At 46.2% G+C, this 24,693-nt stretch overlaps 1 protein-coding gene across 1 annotated transcript; it reads left to right on the top strand.

The window, feature by feature from the left end:
• Positions 1-19,415: 19,415 nt before the first annotated feature.
• Positions 19,416-23,559, top strand: LOC147978035 (multicopper oxidase LPR1 homolog 2-like). The gene is made up of 3 exons (XM_087546087.1): positions 19,416-19,780; positions 21,750-23,267; positions 23,359-23,559. Exons 1-3 carry the CDS (start codon positions 19,550-19,552, stop codon positions 23,410-23,412), a joined length of 1,803 nt encoding a protein of 600 aa, XP_087402213.1. The 5' UTR covers positions 19,416-19,549; the 3' UTR covers positions 23,413-23,559.
• The last annotated feature ends 1,134 nt before the right edge of the window (positions 23,560-24,693 follow it).

The raw sequence follows: 24,693 nt of genomic DNA, 5'->3' as shown, positions 1-24,693 counted from the left end.
GACCGTGAGGACGGCTCTAGTGACCCAATGCCGGTGCAAGAAGGAGACCATGATGACGTCTCCGGTGACCGAACCGAGTCCGGCCAGGTATATATATATATTAGTTAAGCTTCTGCTAACTAGCTAATTGATGCATTCATTGTTTTGGTATGTACACATATTAATTTAAGTCTTTGTTCTTTTTTCTAGCCCTCCGGATCAAGCACAACTTAGGTAAAGAGACGAGGCCCGAAGAAAAAGTTGAGCTCAGATGAAAAGTTTGAGATCATAGCAATCGCGCCCGACAGCCAACCGATTGAACCCCTCCGGACAAAGAGCACATTTGTTGCTCAGTGCGGGGTTTTGGTTAGGGACAAGATCCCGATCAGCATCTAGCAATGGTTAAAGCCAGCTACAGAAGACCCTGAGGTGTCTTATGTCAATGATATGCAGAAAAATTATCTTTGGACTGAGCTGAAGTCAAATTTCACCCTACAGCAAGAGGATGATCCGGAGAAGCCAGTTAAAGAGCAATTAATCAAGTCTTTTGCTCTTAAGAGGATGGCAGAACTATTCAGGAGGTGGAAGAAAGAGCTGAATAAGTTTGTCGAAAATAAAGAGACACCAAAATTCAAGGGCAGATATGAGAACATCAGAGATCACTGGCCCGCATTTGTGGCCCACAAGACATCGGAAAAGAGTAAGAAGATGTCGGTGACAAACAAGCAAAATGTTGCGAAGAAGAAGCATCACCATCGCACGGGGTCAGGTGGCTACCTCGTAGCCCGGCCTAAGTGGGCCAAGACTGAGAATGATCTGGTTGATAAAGGGATCGAACCAGAGACAATTAACTGGCCAGACCGTTGCCGGACTTGGTTCTTCGGGGTTGGCGGAACCTTGGACCTTGTATCAGGGAAGTGCATTTGGACGAACGATCAAATGGACATACCAGTCAATAAGCTTCAGCAGTATATCGAAGCAGCGCAGCAAGGGACGTTCGTTCTAGACAGAGAGAACGACGAGCTCACAATGGCCCTCGGGAATCCTGAGCACCCTGGACGGACACGAGGCACGCCAGGCTCCATTCCGTGGAAGGTTGGGTTTCCGGACGCAGGCGGTTACAAATGCCAGGAGAGGAGGAAAAAGTGCAGCAGACCCAAATGCAGGCGCTGCAAGCAAGGGAACAAGCGATAGAGTAACGAGAAGCAAATCGCAGCAAACGAACAGCCGAAGCTTCCCCCGAAGCTACCCCGCCATCTCAGCGGAGAAGCAGCGTGGCTTCCACCGAGCTGCTTCAGCCGGAGCATGTCTTGACGGCTCCTGCCAGCTATCCCGTGGATGCTATCACGGAGTATCAAAATTGCCACCTTATGACGCAATGGATTAATATGAAGGTCAAGGCGGCTGTTGGCTCTGTTTTTCCTACTGAACCCGGCGCAACTTTTCACTGTCGGCCGATTCCAGAAGGATATGCTAGGGTGATGGTGGATGAAATAACGGAGGGATTTGAGGACCTCCAGCTTGACCACCCTACCGGTGAAGGGGAGACTCGGATGGGTTCTGCTCTGAAGACTCCATGCCTATGGCGGAAGGAGCTCATCAACCTTCCGAACTGGACGCCTCCGCCTCCTCCTCCTCCTCCGGCGAGTCAGGGCACTCCGCCTCCTCCACCGCCTCCTCCTCCGGCGAGTGACGATCAGGGCACTCGGCTGGCTCCTTCTCCGGCGCGTGGCGGCACTCCGCCTCCTTCTCCACCTGCGCCGGTGTGCCCGAGCAGCCAGCCTACTCCTTCTCCGCCTCGTCAGCAAGGGCGGAAGAGACCTTCCGCCACTCCGGCTGCTCCAGCGCGTCATAGTCCTTCTCCTCCGCCTCGTAAGCAAGTAAAGAAGACAACCGCTTCGTCTGCTCTACCGGCGTCTAGCAGTACAGCCAGAGGCGGGAGGACATACAGATTCAGTCCTTCTCTGAAGACTCCAGAGAAGTTACCATACGAGAGGACCCCGGAGGAGAAAGCCGAGATCGCGCGAGAAGAAGTGAGGAACTTCTTTGAAGGGGTGAAAGCAAAGAAACATCCACCTCCGGAGGAGAAGGTAGATCCGGTGAAAGCGAAGCGCACTCTGGCTGTCCTGACAAAACCACCCAAGTCTCCGACGAAAGGAAACTATGAGCGCATTATTGGAAAGGAATTTGCCGAAGCGGAGCGGTCGAGAAGTACTGTCAGTGATCAAAGGCTGAAAGGACGATGAGCTGGGAAACAAATTGCCCAGCTCGGCAAATAAGCGAAGCAATCGTGCCCCCCGCTCAAGGTGCCTAGCGACATCATCGCTAATGATCCGAGGATGGTGCCCGGTTATAGCAATCTTGGGGATTACCTGCCCGACGATGTACATTATGATTTCATGGAGGTGCAGATACAAAGATACGAGTACGGGAAGCCTCTCGTCAAAGATGAAAGATCTCTATCAACGATGATGCGAAGATTGCATGATTGGTACATGAAAATCTGCAGAGAGTCTGGGGGGAGGAGTACTTTGTATGTGAGAGTTAAAAAGGAGCATGACCTCATTGGAATTAAACTGTTGCCTGTTCCATTTGAGGAGTTCTTTCAGTTTTTCAATCAATTGGCCCTCGATAAAGCAACGGTCACCTGCTACTGTCTGTAAGTAGTACTACTTTTGTCATTAAGTCTCTCTATATAGCTCAGCTCTTTCATTGCATGTATTTATAATTATCCTCACTATATTATGCAGATTGAAGATCGCTAAATTGAAGAAAAGATAAGTCGGTGATATTGGGTTCATTAACACATATCTCATAGATGCAACTGAGGTTAAATTTCATGCCGCAGATACCGAGGCCAACTTGCTATGATCATTGGTAATAAATGAAAACAAAGATATAATACTCTTTCCTTACAACTTCAAGTGAGTGTTACTGTCTTGTGCGTATTCGGTTTCCCTTATATATTAGTCAAGGTTATAGTAATGTAATTGATGAGTTATGCATGCGTGTGCAGTTTTCACTATATTCTCCTAGAGATTAAGCTTGAGCAGGGACTAGTAACCGTCTTAGACTCAAGACGAAAAGATCCCCAGGACTATCACTGGTAGAAAAAGGGCCTATAGTCCCGGTTCGTAAGGGCCTTTAGTCCCGGTTCAGGAACCGGGACTAAAGTGTCGGTACTAATACCTCCCCCCTTTAGTCCCGGTTCAATCCAGAACCGGGACTAAAGGCCCTCCACGTGGGCAGTGCGCAGAGCCCAGCCAGGAGACCCTTTGGTCCCGGTTGGTGGCACCAACCGGGACCAATAGGCATCCACGCGTCAGCACTTCTGTGGCTGGGGTTTTTGTTTTTTTTTGAAAGGGGGGGGGGGTTTGGGGGTTTTGGGGGGTTAATTTAGGTGTTTCATATATTGTGTTAGCTAGTTATAATTAATAGAGAGAAGTGTCCTCTCTTATGTCCGTGCTTGGTCGACGCTACGTACTATACATACGTATATAGAGAGGACTAGACACACGCTAGCTAGTAAGCAAACGAAGGAAACAGAAGATCGTCATGAACATATATGCATATATACAGAGAGAAGTGATATCGACCACCTCTCCTTCTCCGAGAGATTGGTCGAACAACAAGTTCTCGTATATCTATCTGACACTACCGGCTACATATATACAGTAATTATCTCTTACAAATATAATCATACGGATTCAGGGTCAACATAGAATTCTCCGTCTTCAGGGATCACGTGGTCAAGAAAGAATGCCGCCAATTCCTCTTGAATTCCTCGCATGCGAGCTGGTGCTAGGAGTTCATCCCGCTTTCGAAACATCTAATTTAAAGAAGGGGGTCAATACATATATATATGAATGAATGAAACTCAACACAAATGATGGTAATAAAATAAAATTGTGAATGTTGTTATTTACGTACTTCATATTGTTCGTCAGTGTAGCCCCGCTCACAGGTCGTGTGGCGGATGGACTCGCAAACATAGTATCCACAGAAATCATTCCCTTGTTGCTGCCACAACCACTTTACAAGAAATAGAGGTTAATCAAACTGATAAGCAATAATGCCAAATGGTATTGATGAAACTAGCGCTTGAATGACTAGTAGATGCGCTTAAAATGCTACTATAGCTAGTACTTACTTTCGGGTGTCTAAATTGCAGCTCCTTCGGCAGTCCCGGAGCTTTTCTGGTGAATTTTCTCCAAACCCTACCGGACAAAGAAAACAATTACTTGATATATCAGGAAATGAACAAAGTTGCTGATATGGTGGATAATGATCGATTTAACTTACTTCTCGAGTATTTGAGTCATGTCTGCATAGTCCTTGGGATATTTTCGTCTTGAGTCTAAGACGGTTACTAGTCCCTGCTCAAGCTTAATATGTAGGAGAATATAATGGAAAGTGCACACGCATGCATAACTCATCAATTACATTACTATAACCTTGACTAATATATAAGGGAAACCGAATACGCACAAGACAATAACACTCACTTGAAGTTGTAAGGAAAGAGTATTATATCTTTGTTTTGATTTATTATCAACGATTCTAGCATGCTGGCCTCGGTTTCTGCGGCATGAAATTTAACCTGAGTTGCATCTATGAGATATGTGTTAATGAACCCAATATCACCGACTTGTCTTTTCTTCAATTCGACGATCTTCAATCTGCATAATATAGTGAGGATGATTATAAATACATGCAATGAAAGAGCTGAGCTATATGGAGAGACTTAATGACAGAAGTAGTAGTACTTACAGACAGTAGCAGGTGACCGTTGCTTTATCGAGGGCCAATTGATTGAAAAACTGATAGAACTCCTCAAATGGAACAGGCAACAGATCAATTCCAACGAGGTCATGCTCCTTTTTAACTTTCAAATACAAAGTACTCCTCCCCCCAGAGTCTCTGCAGATTTTCAAGTACCAATCATGCAATCTTCGCATCATCGTTGATAGAGATCTTTCATCTTTGACGAGAGGCTTCCCGTACTCGTATCTTTGTATCTGCACGTCCATGGGTTCATAATGTACTTCGTCGGGCAGGTAATCTGCAAGATTGCTATAGCCGGGCACCATCCTCGGATCATTATCGACGTTGTGGCTAGGCACCTTGAGCGGGGGCCACGATTGCTTCGCTTGTTCGCCAAGCTGGGCAATTTGTTTCCCAGCTCGTCGTTCTTTCAGCCTTTGATCACTGACAGTACTTCCCGACCGCTCCGTTTCGGCAAATTCCTTTCCAATAATGCGGTCATAGTTTCCTTTCGGCGGATCAGACTTCGGTGGTTTTGTCAGGGCAGCCGATCTACCTTCTCCTCCGGAGGTGGATGTTTCTTTGCTTTCACCCCTTCAAAGAAGTTCCTCACTTCTTCTCGCGCGATCTCGGCGTTCTCCTCCTGGGTCCTCTCGTATGGTAACTTCTCTGGAGTCTTCAGAGAAGGACCGAATCTGTATGTCCTCCCGCCTCTGGTTGTACTGCTAGACGCCGACCGAGCAGACGTAGCGGTTGTCTTCTTTACTTGCTTAAGCGGCGGAGGAGAAGGACTACGACGCGCCGGAGCAGCTGGAGCGGCGGCAGGTCTCTTCCGCCCTTGCTGACGAGGCGGAGAAGGAGGAGGCTGGCTGCTCGGGCGCGTCGGCGCAGGCGGAGAAGGAGGCGGAGTGCCGCCGCGCGCCGGAGAAGGAGCCGGCCGAGGGCCCTGATCGTCACTCGCCGGAGGAGGAGGAGGCGGTGGAGGCGGAGTGCCCTGACTCGCCGGAGGAGGAGGAGGAGGCGGAGGCGTCCAGTTCGGAAGGTTGATGAGCTCCTTCCGCCATAGGCATGGAGTCTTCAGAGGAGACCCCAGCCGAGTCTCCCCTTCACCGGTAGGGTGGTCAAGCTGGAGGTCCTCAAATCCCTCCGTTATCTCATCCACCATCACCCTAGCATATCCTTCTGGAATCGGCCGGCAGTGAAAAGTTGCGCCGGGTTCAGTAGGAAAAATAGAGCCAACAGCCGCCTTAACCTTCAAATTCATCCATTGCGTCATAAGGTGGCAATTTTGAGACTCTGTTATAGCATCCACGGGATAGCTGGCAGGAGCCGTCAAGGCATGCTCCGGCTGAAGCAGCTCGGTGGAAGCCACGCTGCTTCTGCGCTGAGATGGCGGGGTAGCTTCGGGGAGGCTTCGGCAGTACGTTTGCTGCGATTTGCTTCTCGTTCCTCTATCGCGTCTACCCTTGCTTGCAGCGCCTGCAAATGGGTCTGCTGCACTTTTTTCCTCCTCTCATGGGATTTGTAACCGCCTGCGTCCGGAAACCCAACCTTCCACGGAATGGAGCCTGGCGTGCCTCGTGTCCGTCCAGGGTGCTCAGGATTCCCGAGGGCCATTGTGAGCTCGTCGTTCTCTCTGTCTGAAAAGAACGTCCCTTCCTACGCTGCTTCGATATACTTCTTAAGCTTACTGACTGGTATGTCCATTTGATCGTTCGTCCAAATGCACTTCCCTGTTACAGGGTCCAGTGTTCCGCCAGCCCCGAAGAACCAAGTCCGGCAACGGTCTGGCCAGTTAATTGTCTCTGGTTCTATCCCTTTATGAACCAGATCATTCTCAGTCTTGGACCACTTAGGCCGGGCTACGAGGTAGCCACCTAACCCCGTGCGATGGTGAAGCTTCTTCTTCGCAGCATTTTGCTTGTTTGTCGCCGACATCTTCTTACTCTTTTCCGATGTCTTGTGGGCCACAAATGCGGGCCAGTGATCTCTGATATTCTCATATCTGCCCTTAAATTCTGGTGTCTCATTATTTTCGACAAACTTATTCAGCTCTTTCTTCCACCTCCTGAATAGTTCTGTCATCCTCTTCAGAGCAAAAGACTTGATTAATTTCTCTTTAACTGGGTTCTCTGGATTATCCTCAGGCGGTAGGGTGAAATTTGACTTCAGCTCAGTCCAAAGATCATTTTTCTGCATATCATTGACATAAGAGACCTCAGGGTCTTCTGTAGCCGGCTTAAACCATTGCTGGATGCTTATCGGAATCTTGTCCCTAACCAGAACCCCGCACTGAGCAACAAATGCGCTCTTTGTCCGGAGGGGTTCAATAGGTTGGCCGTCGGGCGCGATTGCTATGATCTCAAACTTTTCATCCGAGCTCAACTTTTTCTTCGGGCCTCATCTCTTTACCGAAGTTGTGCTCGATCCGGAGGGCTAGAAAAAAGAACAAAGACTTAATTAATATGTGTACATACCAAAACAATGAATGCATCAATCAGCTAGTCAGCATAGGCTTAACTAATATATATACCTGGCCGGACTCGGTTCGGTCACCGGAGCCGTCCTCATGTTCTTCTTCTTGCACCGGCATTAGGTCACCGTAGCCAGCTTGTTCACCCTCTCCTTCCAGACCATCGGTTTCGTTGAGAAACAAAGAGATGGCATCACTTCCTTCTGCGATTATGTCCCTCAACAACGCTTCTTTTGTTGCTTCGTCTAGGGCGGTGTCCATAGTTTCTACAAATATTTACAACATGGCAATTATTATTCAAACATGATAGATGGATATATTAGTGCCAAACGTAGAACTAGCTACCTAATCATAGTAAGCTATCGGGAGGGGGTATATATTGACAACGACGACACTACATCTATGTCCCTCGACGACCCTCGTTCCCGATAAAAAAATAGGAAGAAGAAGAAAAATAAGAGGAGAAGAAAGAATATAGGAGAAGATCTCCTCTATTCTTTCTTCTCCTCTTTTTTTCTTCTTCCTCTTCTTTTTTTATCCTCTTCTTCCTCTCATGTTCGATAGGATCGCCTAGGGGTCGGGAGGTTGCGTAGTGTCTCAGGATTCAACAAAACCATGTCTTCATCATTAGGCGAAAGTAACATGTGCATGATGGTACGAAGCTCTTCAAAGTTGTTCTGGAATGGACTCCCAGATAGGATAATCCGCCTTTTGGTACAAAGTTCAGCAAGAGCCTTCCGAATATCGCTATTTGGAAGGCCTTTGCTGAATTGGTACCAAAAGGCGGATTATTCTATCCGGGACTCCATTCCAAAACAACTTTGCAGAACTTTGTACCAACATGCCCTGGTTACTTTCGGCTAATGATGAAGGCATGGATTTCTTCAATACTTTGACACTAGGAAACCTCTCTCGACCCCTCGGCGATCCTCGACCCCTCGAACCCTCGACGACCCTGGAACCCTCGACCCCTAGACGACCCTCTTCTTCCTCTCATGTTCAAGAGGATCGCCGAGGGGTCGGGAGGTTGCCTAGTGTCAAAGGATTCAACAAAACCATGTCTTCATCATTAGGCGAAAGTAACATGTGCATGATGGTACGAAGCTCTTCAAAGTTGTTCTGGAACGGAGTCCCAGATAGGATAATTCGCTTTTTGGTACAAAGTTCAGCAAGAGCCTTCTGAATATCGCTATTTGGAAGGCCTTTGCTGAATTCGTACCAAAAAGTGGATTATTCTATCCGGGACTCCATTCCAGAATAACTTTGCAGAACTTCGTACCAACATGCCCTGGTTACTTCCGGCTAATGATGAAGGCATGGATTTCTTCAATACTTTGACACTAGGAAACCTCTCTCTACTTCCGGCTAATAAGAAGAAGAAGAAGAAGAAGAAGAAAAGAAGAAAAAAAAGAGGAGAAGAAGAAAGGAATAGTGGAGAAGAAGAGAAAATAGAATACCTTTCTTCTTCTCCTCTTCTTTTTCTTCTTTTTTCTTCTTCTTATTTATTTCTCCTCTTCTTTTTGGTAGAGGAAACCCTAAATAGCTAGCAAGTATCGTGGGTGTGAGATACATGTGGCCTTCGGTGTCGGACACTACATCCACGTCCCACAAGTGACGTGGGCGTCGAAGCCCGCGCCACTTGTGGGATGTGGGTGTAGTGTCCGACACCGACGGTACATGTATCTCACACCGACGATACTTTCTATTTAGGGTTTCTCCTCTACCGCTCCTCGACCTCTCAATGACCCTCGTTCCCGATAAAATAAAGAGGAAGAAGAAGAAGAAAAAAGAAGAAAAGAAAGAATAGAGGAGAAGACTTCCTCTTCTTCCTCTCCTCTTCTTCTCCCTCTTCTTCCCCTTCTTCCTCGCCTCTTCTATTTTATCCTCTTCTTCCTCTACCGCTCGGCGACCCTCGACGACCCTCGTTACCGATAAAAAAAGAGGAAGAAGAAGAAAAAAAGAGGAGAAGAAAGAATAGAGGAGAAGATCATCTCCTCTATTCTTTCTTCTCCTCTTTTTTCTTTTCTTATTCCTCTTCTTTTTTTATCCTCTTCCTCCTCTCATGTTCGACGACCCTCGACCCCCTCTTCTTCTCCCTCTTCTAATTCATTTGTTCATATGAATATACAAACATTTTCATATTTACAATAATTAATATCACCAAAAAAATCTATGAACAGAAAAAAATCCTAATTTTTCTAATCCTAATCTTTTGCATATATACATGAACATAGATATATACACAGAGAACATATGTATACATATATATAAAAAATCCTAATATTCTTCTCCCTCTTCTAATCCTAATCTTTTGCATATATACATGAACATAGATATATACACAGAGAACATATGTATACATATATATAAAAAACAAGCATATATATATATATATATGAAAAAAAGCATATATATGAAAAAAAATGCTAGCTAGGGCGCCGGCCGTACCAGAGGAGACGCGGGCGACGGCGACGGCGGGCCGGGGCGGCGGGCGTCGGGCAAGGGGCCGGCCGGAGCGGGCGACGGCGAGGGCAGGACGGGGCGGTGCGCGTCGGGGCAAGGACGAGGGCGACAGCGACGGGGGCGGGTCGGGGCGGGCGACGGCGACGATGGGCGCGGGCGACGGCGACGATGGGGGCGGTCGACGGCGACGATGGGGGCGGGCGGCGGCGACGATGGGCGCGGGCGACGGCGACGATGGGGGCGGGCGGCGTCGGGGCAGCCTGGCGACGGCGACGATGGGGGCGGGCGGCGTCGGGCGGGCGACTGCAAGATGAGAACGAAAAATTCCAAAGTGTGGCCTTATATAGCAGAGGCTTTAGTCTCGGTTCGTGGCAGCAACCGGGACTAAAGGTGGGCATTAGTCCCGGTTGCTACCACGAACCGAGACCAATGGCCTCTTTTCGGCAGCCCAAAGGGCGGGAAGCGAAGCCCATTGGTCCCGGTTGGTGGCACCAACCGGGACTAAAGGGGGGAAATGGTCACGGTTGGTGCCACGAACCGTGACCAATGCAGCCTTTAGTCCCGGTTAGTGCCACCAACCGGGACCAATGCCCTTGTGCGCCCCGCGCCCAAAAGTTTAGTCCCACATCGCTAGTTGACAGCGCCCGACACTAGTTTATAAGCTCTGCTGCCTCCTCCCTCTCGAACTCCTCTGAACTGCAGGCCTATGGACCTAATTTGACACTGCTTTGCCTGTGGGCCTATTGGGCCTTCTGCGGGCCTGAATCCTGGCCCATGTTGGGTTTCTAGTCGTATTCAGGCCGTGGAGGCCCAGTAGGTGGCATTTTTTTTTGGTTTTTTCTTTTTTATTTCTACATTTTTTTGGTTTTTTCATTTTTATTTCTACATTTTTTTGGTTTTTTATTTTTTATTTCTTTTTGCTTTTAGGTCACAAAAATTATAAACTTTCTTTTTGCTTTTAGGTCACAAAAATAGAATCACTAGTTTAAATTTGAATTTTTAAAAATTTGTGTGAATCACTAGTTTATGAATAACTTTACTATAAAATTAGAATTTTTTTTCTATTTATTTTTTATTTCTACTTACAACTAAATACTTACAGTGTTTTAGTGATTTCTTTTTGCTTTTAGGTCACAAAAATTATAAACTTTCTGTTAGTGCCATTAGTTTTAAATTTTAAATAGTTTAAATTTGAATTTTTAAAAATTTGTGTGAATCACTAGTTTATGAATAACTTTACTATAAAATTAGAATTTTTTTTCTATTTATTTTTTCTTCTTTACTATTTATTTTTTATTTTAGGTCACACAAATTATAGTTTGATTTTAGGTCACACAAATTATATTATTTTTGCTATTGAAGAATATTATAGTTTTATTTTAGTTGATCATCACATAATATTTTAATTGATTGTTTTTATTTTCATAAAAGTTTTGTAGTTCATTCTGTTTGCTATTAATTCATTCTTTGAGCTAAATGACTCTGAAATTGGAAAGCATTTCAAAATGAACTCTGAAAAGGTTGAAAGTTGGCATGGTCTCATCATTTCACCCACATAGCATGTTCCAAAAAGTAGAGAGGGTTACGACAAAAACTTGATGCACTTCGTGTACAAAATGGACAATCACTTTCGAAGTATCAAAGTTTCGAACCATAAGACATGAAAGCATTTCAAATGAACTCTGAAAAAGTTGAAAGTTGGGATGGTATCATAATTTTACCCACATAGCATTTGCTTATTGCGGGAGAAAGTCTTCACTTTTTCTTCGCTTGTGTCATTTGCTTATTGCGCCGTAACCATGGATAATCTTCATTGTTTATTAGGATGCTTGGGTCAGCCTTGACATTGAAGGGAGGAATTTCATGAAACTTTTCATAATCTTCAGACATGTCTGTCTTGCCGTCCACTCCCAGGATGTCCCTTTTTCCTGAAAGAACTATGTGGCGCTTTGGCTCGTCGTATGATGTATTCGCTTCCTTATCTTTTCTTTTTCTCGGTTTGGTAGACATGTCCTTCACATAGATAACCTGTGACACATCATTGGCTAGGACGAACGGTTCGTCAGTGTACCCAAGATTTTTCAGATCCACTGTTGTCATTCCGTACTATGGGTCTACCTGTACCCCGCCGCCTAACAGATTGACCCATTTGCACTTAAACAAAGGGACCTTAAAATCAGGTCCGTAGTCAAGTTCCCATATGTCCACTATGTAACCATAATATGTGTCCTTTCCGCTCTCGGTTGCTGCATCAAAGCGGACACCGCTGTTTTGGTTGGTGCTCTTTTGATCTTGGGCGATCATGTAAAATGTATTCCCATTTATCTCGTATCCTTTGTAAGTCAATACAGTCAAAGATGGTCCCCTGGACAACAAGTACAACTCATCACAAACAGTGTTGTCACCTCTGAGACGTGTTTCCAACCAACTGCTGAAAGTCCTGATGTGTTCACATGTAATCCAGTCGTCGCACTGCTCCGGGTGTTTGGAGCGCAGACTGTTCTTGTGTTCATCGACATACGGGGTCACCAAGGTAGAGTTCTGTAGAACTGTGTAGTGTGCTTGAGACCAAGAATATCCGTCCCTGCATATTATTGAGTCTCTTCCCAGAGTGCCTTTTCCAGTCAGTCTCCCCTCATACCGCGATTTAGGGAGACCTGTCTTGTTAAGGCCAGGAATGAAGTCAACACAAAACCCGATAACATCCTCTGTTTGATGGCCCATGGAGATGCTTCCTTCTGGCCTAGCGCGGTTACGGACATATTTCTTTAGGACTCCCATGAACCTCTCAAAAGGGAACATATTGTGTAGAAATACGGGCCCCAGGATGACAATCTCGTCGACTAGATGAACTAGGACGTGCGTCATGATATTGAAGAAGGATGGTGGGAACACCAGCTCGAAACTGACAAGACATTGCGCCACATCACTCCTTAGCCTTGGTACGATTTCTGGATCGATCACCTTCTGAGAGATTGCATTGAGGAATGCACATAGCTTCACAATGGCTAATCGAACGTTTTCCGGTAGAAGCCCCCTCAATGCAACCGGAAGCAGTTGTGTCATAATCACGTGGCAGTCATGAGACTTTAGGTTCTGAAACTTTTTCTCCGGCATATTTATTATTCCCTTTATATTCGACGAGAAGCCAGTCGTGACCTTCATACTGAGCAGGCATTCAAAGAAGATTTCTTTCTCTTCTTTCGTAAGAGCGTAGCTGGCAGGACCTTTATACTGCTTCGGAGGCATGCCGTCTTTTTCGTGCAAACGTTGCAGGTCCTCTCATGCCTCGGGTGTATCTTTTGTCTTCCCATACACGCCCAAGAAGCCTAGCAGGTTCACGCAAAGGTTTTTCCTCACGTGCATCACGTCGATTGAGGAGCGGACCTCTAGGTCTTTCCAGTAGGGTAGGTCCCAAAATATAGATTTCTTCTTCCACATGGGTGCGTGTCCCTCAGCGTCATTCGGAACAGCTAGTCCACCGGGACCCTTTCCAAAGATTACGTAGTGTGAATCATTGACCATAGCAAGCACGTGAATACCGGTGCACATGGCGGGCTTCTTCCGGTGATCTGCCTCGCCTTTGAAATTCTTGCCTTTCTTTCGACATTGATGGTTGGTCGGAAGAAATCGACGATGGCCCAGGTACACATTCTTCCTGCATTTGTCCAGGTATATACTTTCAGTGTCATCTAAACAGTGCGTGCATGCGTGGTATCCTTTGTTTGTCTGTCCTGAAAGGTTACTGAGAGCGGGCCAATCGTTGATGGTCACGAACAGCAACGCCTTAAGGTTAAATTCCTCATGTCTGTGCTCATCCCACGTACGTACACCGTTTCCATTCCACAGCTGTAAAAGTTCTTCAACTAATGGCCTTAAGTACACATCAATTTCGTTGCCGGGTTGCTTAGGGCCTTGGATGAGAACTGGCATCATAATGAACTTCCGCTTCATGCACATCCAAGGAGGAAGGTTATACATACATAGAGTCACGGGCCAGGTGCTGTGATTGCTGCTCTGCTCCCCGAAAGGATTAATGCCATCCGCGCTTAAAGCAAACCATACATTCCTTGGGTCCTTTGAAAACTCATCCCAGTACTTTCTCTCGATTTTTCTCCACTGCGACCGGTCAGCGGGTGCTCTCAACTTCCCATCTTTCTTTCGGTTGTCACTATGCCATCGCATCAACTTGGCATGCTCTTCGTTTCTGAACAGACGTTTCAACCGTGGTATTATAGGAGCATACCACATCACCTTCGCAGGAACCCTCTTCCTGAGGGGCTCACCGTCAACATCACCAGGGTCATCTCGTCTGATCTTATACCGCAACGCACCGCATACCGGGCATGCGTTCAGATCCTTGTATGCACCGCGGTAGAGGATGCAGTCATTAGGGCATGCATGTATCTTCTCCACCTCCAATCCTAGAGGGTATACGACCTTCTTTGCTGCGTATGTACTGTCGGGCAATTCGTTATCGTTTGGAAGCTTCTTCTTCAATATTTTCAGTAGCTTCTCAAATCCTTTGTCAGCCACAGCATTCTCTGCCTTCCACTGCAGCAATTCCAGTACGGTACCGAGCTTTGTGTTGCCATCTTCGCAATTGGGGTATAACCCTTTTTTGTGATCCTCTAACATGCGATCGAACTTCAGCTTCTCCTTTTGACTAATGCATTGCGTCCTTGCATCGACAATGACCCGGCGGAGATCATCATCATCGGGCACATCGTCTGGTTCCTCTTGATCTTCAGCAGCTTCACCCGTGGCAGCATCATTGGACACATCGTCTGGTTCCTCTTGATCTTCACCAGCTCCCCCCGTTGCAGCATCACCGTATTCAGGGGGCACATAGTTGTCATCGTACTCTTCTTCTTCGCCATCTTCCATCATAACCCCTATTTCTCCGTGCCTCGTCCAAACATTATAGTGTGGCATGAAACCCTTGTAAAGCAGGTGGGAGTGAAGGATTTTCCGGTTAGAGTAAGACCTCGTATTCCCACATTCAGTGCATGGACAACACATAAAACCATTCTGCTTGTTTGCCTCAGCCGCATCGAGAAACTCATGCACGCCCTTAATGTACTCGCGGGTGTGTCTGTCACCGTACATCCATTGCCGGTTCATCTGCGTGCATTATATATAATTAAGTGTCCAAATTAATAGAAGTTCATCATCACATTAAAACCAAAGTGCATACATAGTTCTCATCTAACAACATATAGCTCTCCAGAGCATCTAATTAATTAAACCATACATTGAAACTATGTAAAACATTTTAATGCGAAAACAAATGCGATCATAATCGCAACCAAGGTAACAATTGATCCAACGGCATAATGATACCAAGCCTCGGTATGAATGGCATATTTTCTAATCTTTCTAATCTTCAAGCGCATTGCATCCATCTTGATCTTGTGATCATCGACGACATCCGCAACATGCAACTCCAATATCATCTTCTCCTCCTCAATTTTTTTTATTTTTTCCTTCAACAAATTGTTTTCTTCTTCAACTAAATTTAACCTCTCAACAATAGGGTCGGTTGGCATTTCCGATTCACATACATCCTAGATAAATAAAATCTATGTCACGTTGGTCGGCATAATTTTCATAAACAATAAACGAACCAATAGTTATGAAGATAATATACATACCAAATCCGAATCATAGACAGGACGAGGGCCGACGGGGGCGGATACCAAAACCATTGCACTATATAAGATGCAATAATAAAAGTAAGAAAATAATACAAGTATCTATGTAAACATACAAGTAAGAATATTTTTCCTTTCAGAAAGAAGATAAGAACAAGAGGCTCACCACGGTGGTGCCGGCGATGAGCTCGGCGCGGGTGATCGACGGTGGTGAAGACGGGGACGGGGTGTGACGGACCGCTAAATCTAGACAAATATTGAGGAAAATGGAGCTTGGAGGTCGAGTTTGAAGTGGATAAAGCTTAAGTAGTGTGGCTCGGGCATTTCATCGAACACCTTGTGTGCATAGGAGGTGAGCTAGAGCACCACCAAGCCCTCTCCCCCTCGGCCAGAAAAAAACAGAGCAGTGTGCTCTGCTCTTACACGAGGGGGTATATATACCCTTTGGTCCCGGTTCGGGCCACCAACCGGGACCAATGGTGGTGGGCCAGGAGTGAGGCCCATTGGTCCCAGTTCGTCCCACCAACCGGGACCAAAAGGTCCAGACGAACCGGGACCAATGGCCCACGTGGCCCGGCCGGCCCCCTGGGCTCACGAACCGGGACCAATGCCCACATTAGTCCCGGTTCTACACTGAACCGGGACTAATGGGCTGAGCCGGCCTGGACCATAGCCCTGTTTTCTACTAGTGTATGTGGACATGACTCAAATGCTCGAGAAGTAAGTTAAATCGATCATTATCCACCATATCAGCAACTTTGTTTATTTCCTAATATATCAAGTAATTGTTTTCTTTGTCTGGCAGGGTTTGGAAAAAATTCACCAAAAAAGCTCCAGGACTCCCGAAGAAGCTGCAATTTAGACACCCGAAAGTAAGTACTATAGTAGCATGTTCCGCGCATCTCCTATTGATTCAAGCGCTAGTTTCATCAATACCATTTGGCATTCTTACTTATCAGTTTGATTGACCTCTATTTCTTGTAAAGTGGTTGTGGCAGGAACAAGGGAATGATTTTTGTGGATACTACGTTTGCGAGTCCATCCGCCACACGACCTGTGAGCGGGGCTACTCTGACGAACAATATGAAGTACGTAAATAACAACATTCACAATTTTATTTTATTACCATCATTTGTGTTGAGTTTCATTCATTCATATATATATATATATATATATATATATATATATATGTATTGACCCCCTTCTTCAAATTAGATGTTTCGGAAGCGGGATGAACTTCTAGCACCAGCTCGCATGCAAGCAATTCAAGAGGAATTGGCGGCATTCTTTCTTGACCACGTGATCGCTGAAGACGGATAATACTATGTGGACCATGAGTCCGTATGTTAGGAGATTATATTTGTAAGAGATAATTATTGTATATATGTAGCCGGTAGTGTCGGATAGATATACGAGAACTTGTTGTTCGACCAATCTCTCGGAGAAGGAGAGGTGGTCGATATCACTTCTCTCTGTATGCATATATGTTCATGACGATCTTCTATTTCCTTCGTTTGCTTACTAGCTAGCTAGCGTGTCTAGTCCTCTCTATACGTATGTATAGTACGTAGCGTCGACCACGCACGGACATAAGAGAGGACACTTCTCTCTATTAATTATAGCTAGCTAACACAATATATGAAACACCTAAATTAACCCCCCAAAACCCCCAAACCCCCCCCCCTTCAAAAAAACAAAAAACCCCAGCCACAGAAATGCTGACGCGTGGATGCCTATTGGTCCCGGTTGGTGCCACCAACCGGGACCAAAGGCCCTCCTGCCTGGGCTCCGCGCACATTCCAGTGGGGGCCCATCTGTCCCGGTTCTGGATTGAACCGAGACTAAAGGGACAGGGCACTAGTACCGACCCTTTAGTCCCGGTTCAGGAACCGGGACAAAAGGCCCTTACGAACCGGGACAATAGGCCCTTTTTCTACTAGTGAAAGTACTATGTTCTTGTGGGAAATTATACTTTATAATTTTGTAGATAACCAATATAGACCAATACGCTTTGCAACCTTTTACACCATTGAGAAAAAACCCTACTGATGGGGTGTTTATTTTTAGTGAAATATGTTTCAATTTTTAAGCTCTCTGTTGTTAGTTTTCAGGTCGTGTGCAATATGAATGTACATGGTACAAGTATGCAAATGTTGGAAGATCCACAGCGCACAAAGTACTCAATTTATTTCCTTTTATTCTGCATATAAATTTGTTTGAAGACAAACTACACCAAATTTGACCAAATTTACATTAAGAAATATTAATCACTATAATATTAAATTTGTATAGTATGCAAATAAATTTCATGATGTATCTAATGATATTGATTTTGTGTTGTGAATGTCGATATTTTTTCTCTACAAAGTAAGTCAAATTTTACGAAATTTGACTTCAGACAAATTATATATGCAGACTAATAAAATAGAGGGAGTGCATATCAATATAAATGTATAGATAGATGCTCGTGGAGACGTGCACATCACGTTAATTGTGAAAGTGTCATTCTAATACCGAGCTCAAATGCTCCTCTATGAACAGAAAAATCAAAATAAATAGGTAAAACTGAATATTTTTATAACAAATATTGCTTGGTTTTCCTCCTGTGTGCAAATTTTCGTGGGGAAATCACATTCTTGAAGGTCGGGGGGATAACAAAATCAGTATGCTTCAGAAAATAGTCTTTTTAGAGCATCAATTTTCCTTTTTCGCACAAAACATTAGGAAAGTTTTTTCTTTAGGAAAATTTGCACATATGTAGAACATTCAACAATGTTTGTTGCCGCAAAAAATTAGAGTTTTATTATCTTTTACAATTTTTGTGCTTTTACTATTCACATGGTGCATTTGTTTCTTCTTTCATCTTGACACGGAAAGCACTTGACAATTCTCAAGATAAATATATGCAGTTGCAACTATTTTGGATGACAATTTAAAAATATTTTTAGAGGCATTTTGACACGTTGAAATTGTATGAACCCGTTTAGGAATTTGGAAACAATTCTGACAGCTGGGTAGGAGTAACTTGCAATTACTCAGCATGAATCCCTTCCTTTGTAATGCCTCGTTAATTCTTAGTCTTCCTATCTAAAAAAAACTTTAAAAAAGTTGATACTTGCCATGTATTTGAAGATTTATTTCCATTTTTTAAAGATAACAAGAAACAACAAATAAATTACTCCCTCGGATCCATAATAAATGTCGTAGTTTTGAACTAAGGTTGAACTAACCTTAGTTCAAAACTGTGACACTTATTTTGTATCGGAGGGAGTAGTTTTTTGGTTGAGAAAATGAGGCATACCATTTTGAATATAAGTGGCCCAACGTAATGGGATTATTTTTCATGCATGCTGAGTGAACCTTTGATGAGGTGACATGAATGGTGAGGTGAAAGGTGTGCATGAGAACAACTAATAATGGAAAAAAAAATCTCATGCATGTAGTGGTGGGCCTTTGATGAGGTGGCATATGTGCATGTTGAGATAAATACTCTCTCCATTCCTAAATATTTGTCTTTCTAGTCATTTCAAATGGACTACCACATAAGAATGTATGTAGACATATTTTAGAGTGTAGATTCACTTGTTTTGCTCCGTATGTAGTCATTTATTGAAATATCTAGAAAGACAAATATTTAAGAATAGAGGGAGTAGAAAGTGGGGATCAACTTTCTATATGTATATAGGATTAGCTAGTCCTCATGCCATTCCTGATAGAATGATTCGTGGCTTATTCAGAACTTTGACTAGTGGCTAATCCAGATGTCATCTCACCCGGATGGAACCTGGAAGAGAAACGAGGCATCAATCCATTCCCATTGAACCGATACCAAAGAAAGAGAACCCAAATGGAATCAATCAGTCCAAGCTACTACTTTTTCCATGCTTCAAAACAAGCAACCCATAAAAATCATGATCATTTCCAAGGGAGAACAGAAGGCCACGTCATTCTGGTTCTGCAAAGAAAGGAAATTACAAATTCCACACCAATAAATTCGGCTCCCGAGGCCAAAGATATTCTTCCCGAGCCGTCCCTTTCGCTTCCCTCTCCCCGAAGTCTTTAAAGCAGAGAGAACCCAGCCAAAACCCAGCGGACAAACACAAGGCCGAGCTGTCAACAGCCAGCCTCAGTGGAACCCCCATCTCTCTCTCTCTCTCTCTCTCTCGCCGGAGAAATCCAAGGGGACCGAAGCGGCGCTGTCGACCGCGTCGCGGCAATGGTGGAGAGGAGGTTTCTTGGCGCGTGCCTGCTGCTGCTCGCGGCGGTGGCGCTGGCCGACGGCGAGGGCGAGGAGGGGAGGCGGGGCGTCCGCCTGCTGGACGCGGGGAGGCTGGAGAAGTTCGTGGACGAGCTGCCGGACATGCCCGTGCTGCGCGGGTACGGCGTGGCGGAGGGCGGCAGGCTCGTCACCGGCGAGCTCACCGTCGGCATGTACGACACCATGTGGGTACGTGCGTGTGCAATCTTGCCTTTCTCTTCTCTGCTTGTCTCTCTGTTCTCATCCACTGCGCTGGGCGGCGCTCGTTGGATTCGGTTACGCCTGACGACGGCGCACGCGTGGTGACGCCGACTGTTGGTTGAAGCGACTGTTCATTGTTCAGTGTTGGCTTGTTATCTTCATTTCAGAAATTGATCTTTCCGTTCCGTCTCACCTGTCCTTCGTGGAGAGACTATAATGCTTTCCTTCAGATATACTCCTATTTCTTTAAATCTAAATTAATTAGGACTTGCAGTTTTTTAATCTAAAGTTTATGCGCCTAATCATCTTGAACACTGAAGTCCCCAGAGAACATCCCACTGGCAACAACCCTGCCCACTAATTTCAGAGCCGCCAGAATAACAAAGGAACAAAACACCATGTCTTTTCTCGGCTCTGTACCAAAAACCACACTAGTTTTGTTGTTAAGCTTATCTGGTGATTACAAGATATAAATCCACTACTACCACCATCAGTAGTAGCACATGTTTGCATCAAAGAGAAAGAGAAAGCAATAGCACTCTGCATTGTCAATGGAATTGGAGGGGGCCTCTCTTCCATTCATGCTGTGAAAGACAAAGGCCGAACTGTCAATTCTATGCTACTTTCAGTGAATCAGCACACACAATTAATTGTCGGCCAATTCTTTCCATTCCATTCCAATCTATCTCGCCATCTTTGTCAGCTGTGAGACCAATCAATCTACTCCCTCCGGTCGCAATTACTTGTCGCAGAAATGAATGTATCTAGATGTCCCCTCCAAACTGTCAATTCTATACATCCATTTTTGAGACAAGTAATTCCAAACGGAGGGAGTCAGTCAGCCGCTGGGATGGGACCGGTTGTGGTACCTGGCTGGGGATTGCCCACGCCCTTATCACTTTGGAAGCAAATGGCAGGCAATAATTCACAGCTTTCTTGGCCAGCAGGGGGATCCATTCAGCTTCAGCTTCAGCTTCATGTGCATCTTCATCTTGCCAGCCAACTTTAGCAGACTTTCTAGGCAGCATCAGCATCATGCGTCTGCGTCAGCGTCACACTAGCACCACTGTGATGATCTCTAATTATGGATGCACCTTGTTTGAACACGTCATTTCCCCATAAAATTCTGAAGAAAAAAAATTCGATCAAGCGTCCAAGCTGATGTAGAATGAATAAAAGTTCGCGCAGTTAAACTCTGACCTTGGACAGTCAGAAAGATTTTTTGTTAATTCAGGCAAAATTCGTACGTGTCTAAAATTATTGTTTTGAATTTTGGTTTCAAAAAAAAAATCAGCCCTATTCAGTATAATTTTTTTTAGCCATATCTGAAATCATTAAACTTGGGTGATTTCGGTTTTCATTTTGGCCAAAAGAACTAGTATATCACTTGAATGAGAGCAAATGGCGGACAATAATTTAGAGCTTTCATGGGGACCCATTCAACAGCTTCATGTGGATTTTCTAGGCAGCATAAGCATCGTCACACTAGTTGGAGTCAGCATCAGCACCAGTCTGATTTGCTGATCTCCCAGCATGGACGCGCCGTACTTGGAACGCCGTCATTTCCCCCATAAAATTCGGCAAAAAATCGACCAATCTCTTACCAATTTTTGTGTGTTCCTAGCTGATGCAGTAGAATACCAAGAAATTTCCGTGGGTATCAAAATATTTGTAACCTCACAATTTCAGGCAAGATTGTAAGAAGTTTCAGACAAATTTAAATTAGCTTAGCACTTGTTAAAATTAAGTTATTTTTGTTATATTTGAAATCCAAAAGAATTACCGGAAAACAAGATGGCCGAAACAGCAAACTCGAACTTCGTTCAAAATTATCTCTTTTTGGATATTTCAGTGTGGTCCCAAATATTTCAGTTGGATTTTAGACTTGAACAGTAGTTTTTTTGTATTGACATATGAATGTGTCTAAATTGCGTTTTATTTTTCTGTTTGTGGACAGAAATTCCACCGTGACTTACCGGCGACGCGAGTGTTCGCCTACGGCGCGAGCAAGGAGACGGCCACCGTGCCGGGTCCGACCATCGTGGCCATGAAGGGGGTGCCCACGCGGGTGACGTGGACCAACCATCTCCCGTCGCGCCACATCCTCCCGTGGGACCGAACGCTCGCCGCCGGGCGGCTCGGCAACGCCACCGGCGTCCCCACCGTCGCCCACCTCCACGGCGGCGTGCAGCAGTCCACCTCCGACGGCCACTCCATGGCCTGGTTCACCTCCGGCTTCGCCGCCACGGGTTCTCACTTCTCCTCGCCGGCGTACGAGTACCCGAACCAGCAGCCTCCCGGTAACCTCTGGTACCACGACCACGCCATGGGCCTCACCCGCGTCAACATCCTCGCCGGCCTCCTCGGCGCGTACCGTGTGTCCGACCCGGCCGCGGAGGCGCCCCTCGGCCTCCCCTCCGGCGCCGAGTTCGACCGGAACCTCGTCCTCTTCGACCGCGACTTCAGGAGCGACGGCGCACTCTTCATGAACGCCACGGGCAACAACCCCGACGTGCACCCGCAGTGGCAGCCCGAGTACTTCGGTGCCGTCGTCGTCGCCAACGGCAAGGCGTGGCCGTTCCTCCGCGTGCAGCGCCGGCGGTACCGCTTCCGCATCCTCAACGCCAGCAACGCGCGCTTCTTCCGCCTCTCGCTCTCCGGCGGCCTCCGCTTCGTGCACGTCGGCTCCGACTCCGTGTACCTCGCCCGGCCGGTGCCCACGGAGGGGTTCCTGCTGGCGCCGTCGGAGATGGCGGACGTCGTCGTCGACTTCGTCGGGGCCAAGCACGACGCGGTGACCCTGCGGTCCGACGCGCCGGCGCCGTACCCCGGCGACCCGGGCGAGAAGGCGGACACGGTGGCGGTGATGAAGTTCGTGGTCGCGAGTAAACCAGAGCACGACACGTCGACCGTGCCGGCGACGCTGATGCCGCAGTACCCAAAGCCGGACGCGCGGGAGGCGGTGGTGACCAGGCACATCGCCATGTACGAGTACACCAAGAACGGCACCGACGAGCCCACGCACTTGTACCTGAACGGCTTAGCGTACACGGACCCGGTGACGGAGACGCCGCGGGAGGGCACGTCGGAGCTGTGGGAGGTGATCAACCTCACCGACGACAACCACCCGCTGCACGTGCACCTGGCGGTCTTCACCGTGCTGAAGCAGAGGTCGCTCCGGCGCGTGGACGAGTTCAGGGAGTGCATGAGAGGGAGCGCGAGCGGCGGAGCGGGCGGCCGGAACGACGCGCTCGCGTGCGGGATGCAGCGGCACCTCGCCGGAGGGCGGAGGCACGTCGTGCCACGGCAGGAGCGTGGATGGAAGAACGTGTTCAAGGTGCGCCCCAGCACAGTGGCCACGCTGCTCGTGCGGTTCAAGCCGCTGGAGGAGTCGTCAGCGACGGCGGCGTCAGGGAAGAGCGGTCGCTTCCCCTTCGACGTCACCGCCGGCCCCGGCTACGTCTACCATTGCCATGTAAGCATCAAGCAGAAACCATTGCTCAATTCATCTAGCTTGTCTGTCAAGCACTGTCTTTATCAACTTGTTCGTTTCATTTGGTATGCAGATTTTGGATCATGAAGACAACGAGATGATGAGGCCGATGAAGATTGTGCGTTAGCTCAAACCAACGGTTTGAAAAATAGTCTTAGGATCCTACGCACAAGCTGGATTGTTGGGAATAATTGAGATATAATATGTTTTGGCCTTTCACTAGCAAAAAGGGTCGTGGGTTGCAACGGGATAATAATCGTGGTCCTTAAATCAAGTTTCAAATATCTGCACTTCACGTATTTGAATATTTGTGCACCAACCCGTGCGAATCGTAAGACACGTGCATTCTAACATGCTGACAATGAATCAATGTTGGACTTGATTCATTATGCGTTTATTTTTCTAAGTACATCCTTGATGTGTGTGTGAGAAGAAAACGAGAAGGTTAGCCTCATGATGGATGAAAAACTGAAGGGCCCTATGATGTACGAATAATTCAAAGGAATATTTGTTATTTTTTTCATTTTTACGGGTGACGGGTGGGTAATTTACTTCCAACTTTAGAGGCAATTTCGTCATAGACGAAAAACTTCAGAGAAACAATTAACAAAGAATATTTTTTTTTTCACTTCCGGATGGCGGGATGGGTAATTTACTTTATGGGTTATTTTGATGGTAGATGGAAAAAAATCGTTATTTTAATTTTTGTGCATATAATTAGGATGTTTCAAACGAATGCGGATGGGAGGATACCTTCCGCCTCTACATTGCACAACTAAAAAGAATCACAAATATACGAAGTCAAGTGCTTTTTTTTAGTAAAGATCTAGATCTATTATACAAGTTCATCAGAAGTACAAAGCATTACATCGAGGTCTCTAAACGACCGACCACCACTACCATAACGACCCACGTACAGCACATCAAGCTAGCCTGACTTTGTCGATGACAGTTGGGAAGTGAACTTGTCCCTAAGGACTAATGTCCTAGAGCCGCAGTCATCATCATTGAACCCTTGAATATATTTAATTAAAGCAACTGACATCAAATCTCGCCATCGCACACGCAAGTCGGGAAACCCTAACATCGTGACCGCAAGGAGACGGTAGGAACCTACGCCAGAGCTTCGTCGAGTACGTCCAGCTGGACGAACTATAAGAGGATCGGAGTCCAGAAAACAAACTCGAAGAAGAAATGTCATCATCCGCCCGAGCCCGCACGTGCAAGGACTAAAAAGATCTAACCTAAACTATGAGTTGTGATAACCGGAGTGGGGAAGCACGGTGGTGGCACGAGTGTGGGTGATAACTGGAGTGGGGATACATACTTTATTGGCTCCACCCACCCGAGATCATATACAAGTGGCTTAGTGATACAATTAAAGAGCCATGTCTATCATGTGTTGTCA

The sequence above is a fragment of the Triticum urartu genome, chromosome 3A (assembly GCF_056163025.1).
Source record: "Triticum urartu cultivar PI428250 chromosome 3A, HENAU_Tu73, whole genome shotgun sequence".
Classification (NCBI taxonomy): Eukaryota; Viridiplantae; Streptophyta; class Magnoliopsida; order Poales; family Poaceae; genus Triticum; species Triticum urartu.
This window is presented reverse-complemented; position numbering and strand designations above follow the sequence as displayed.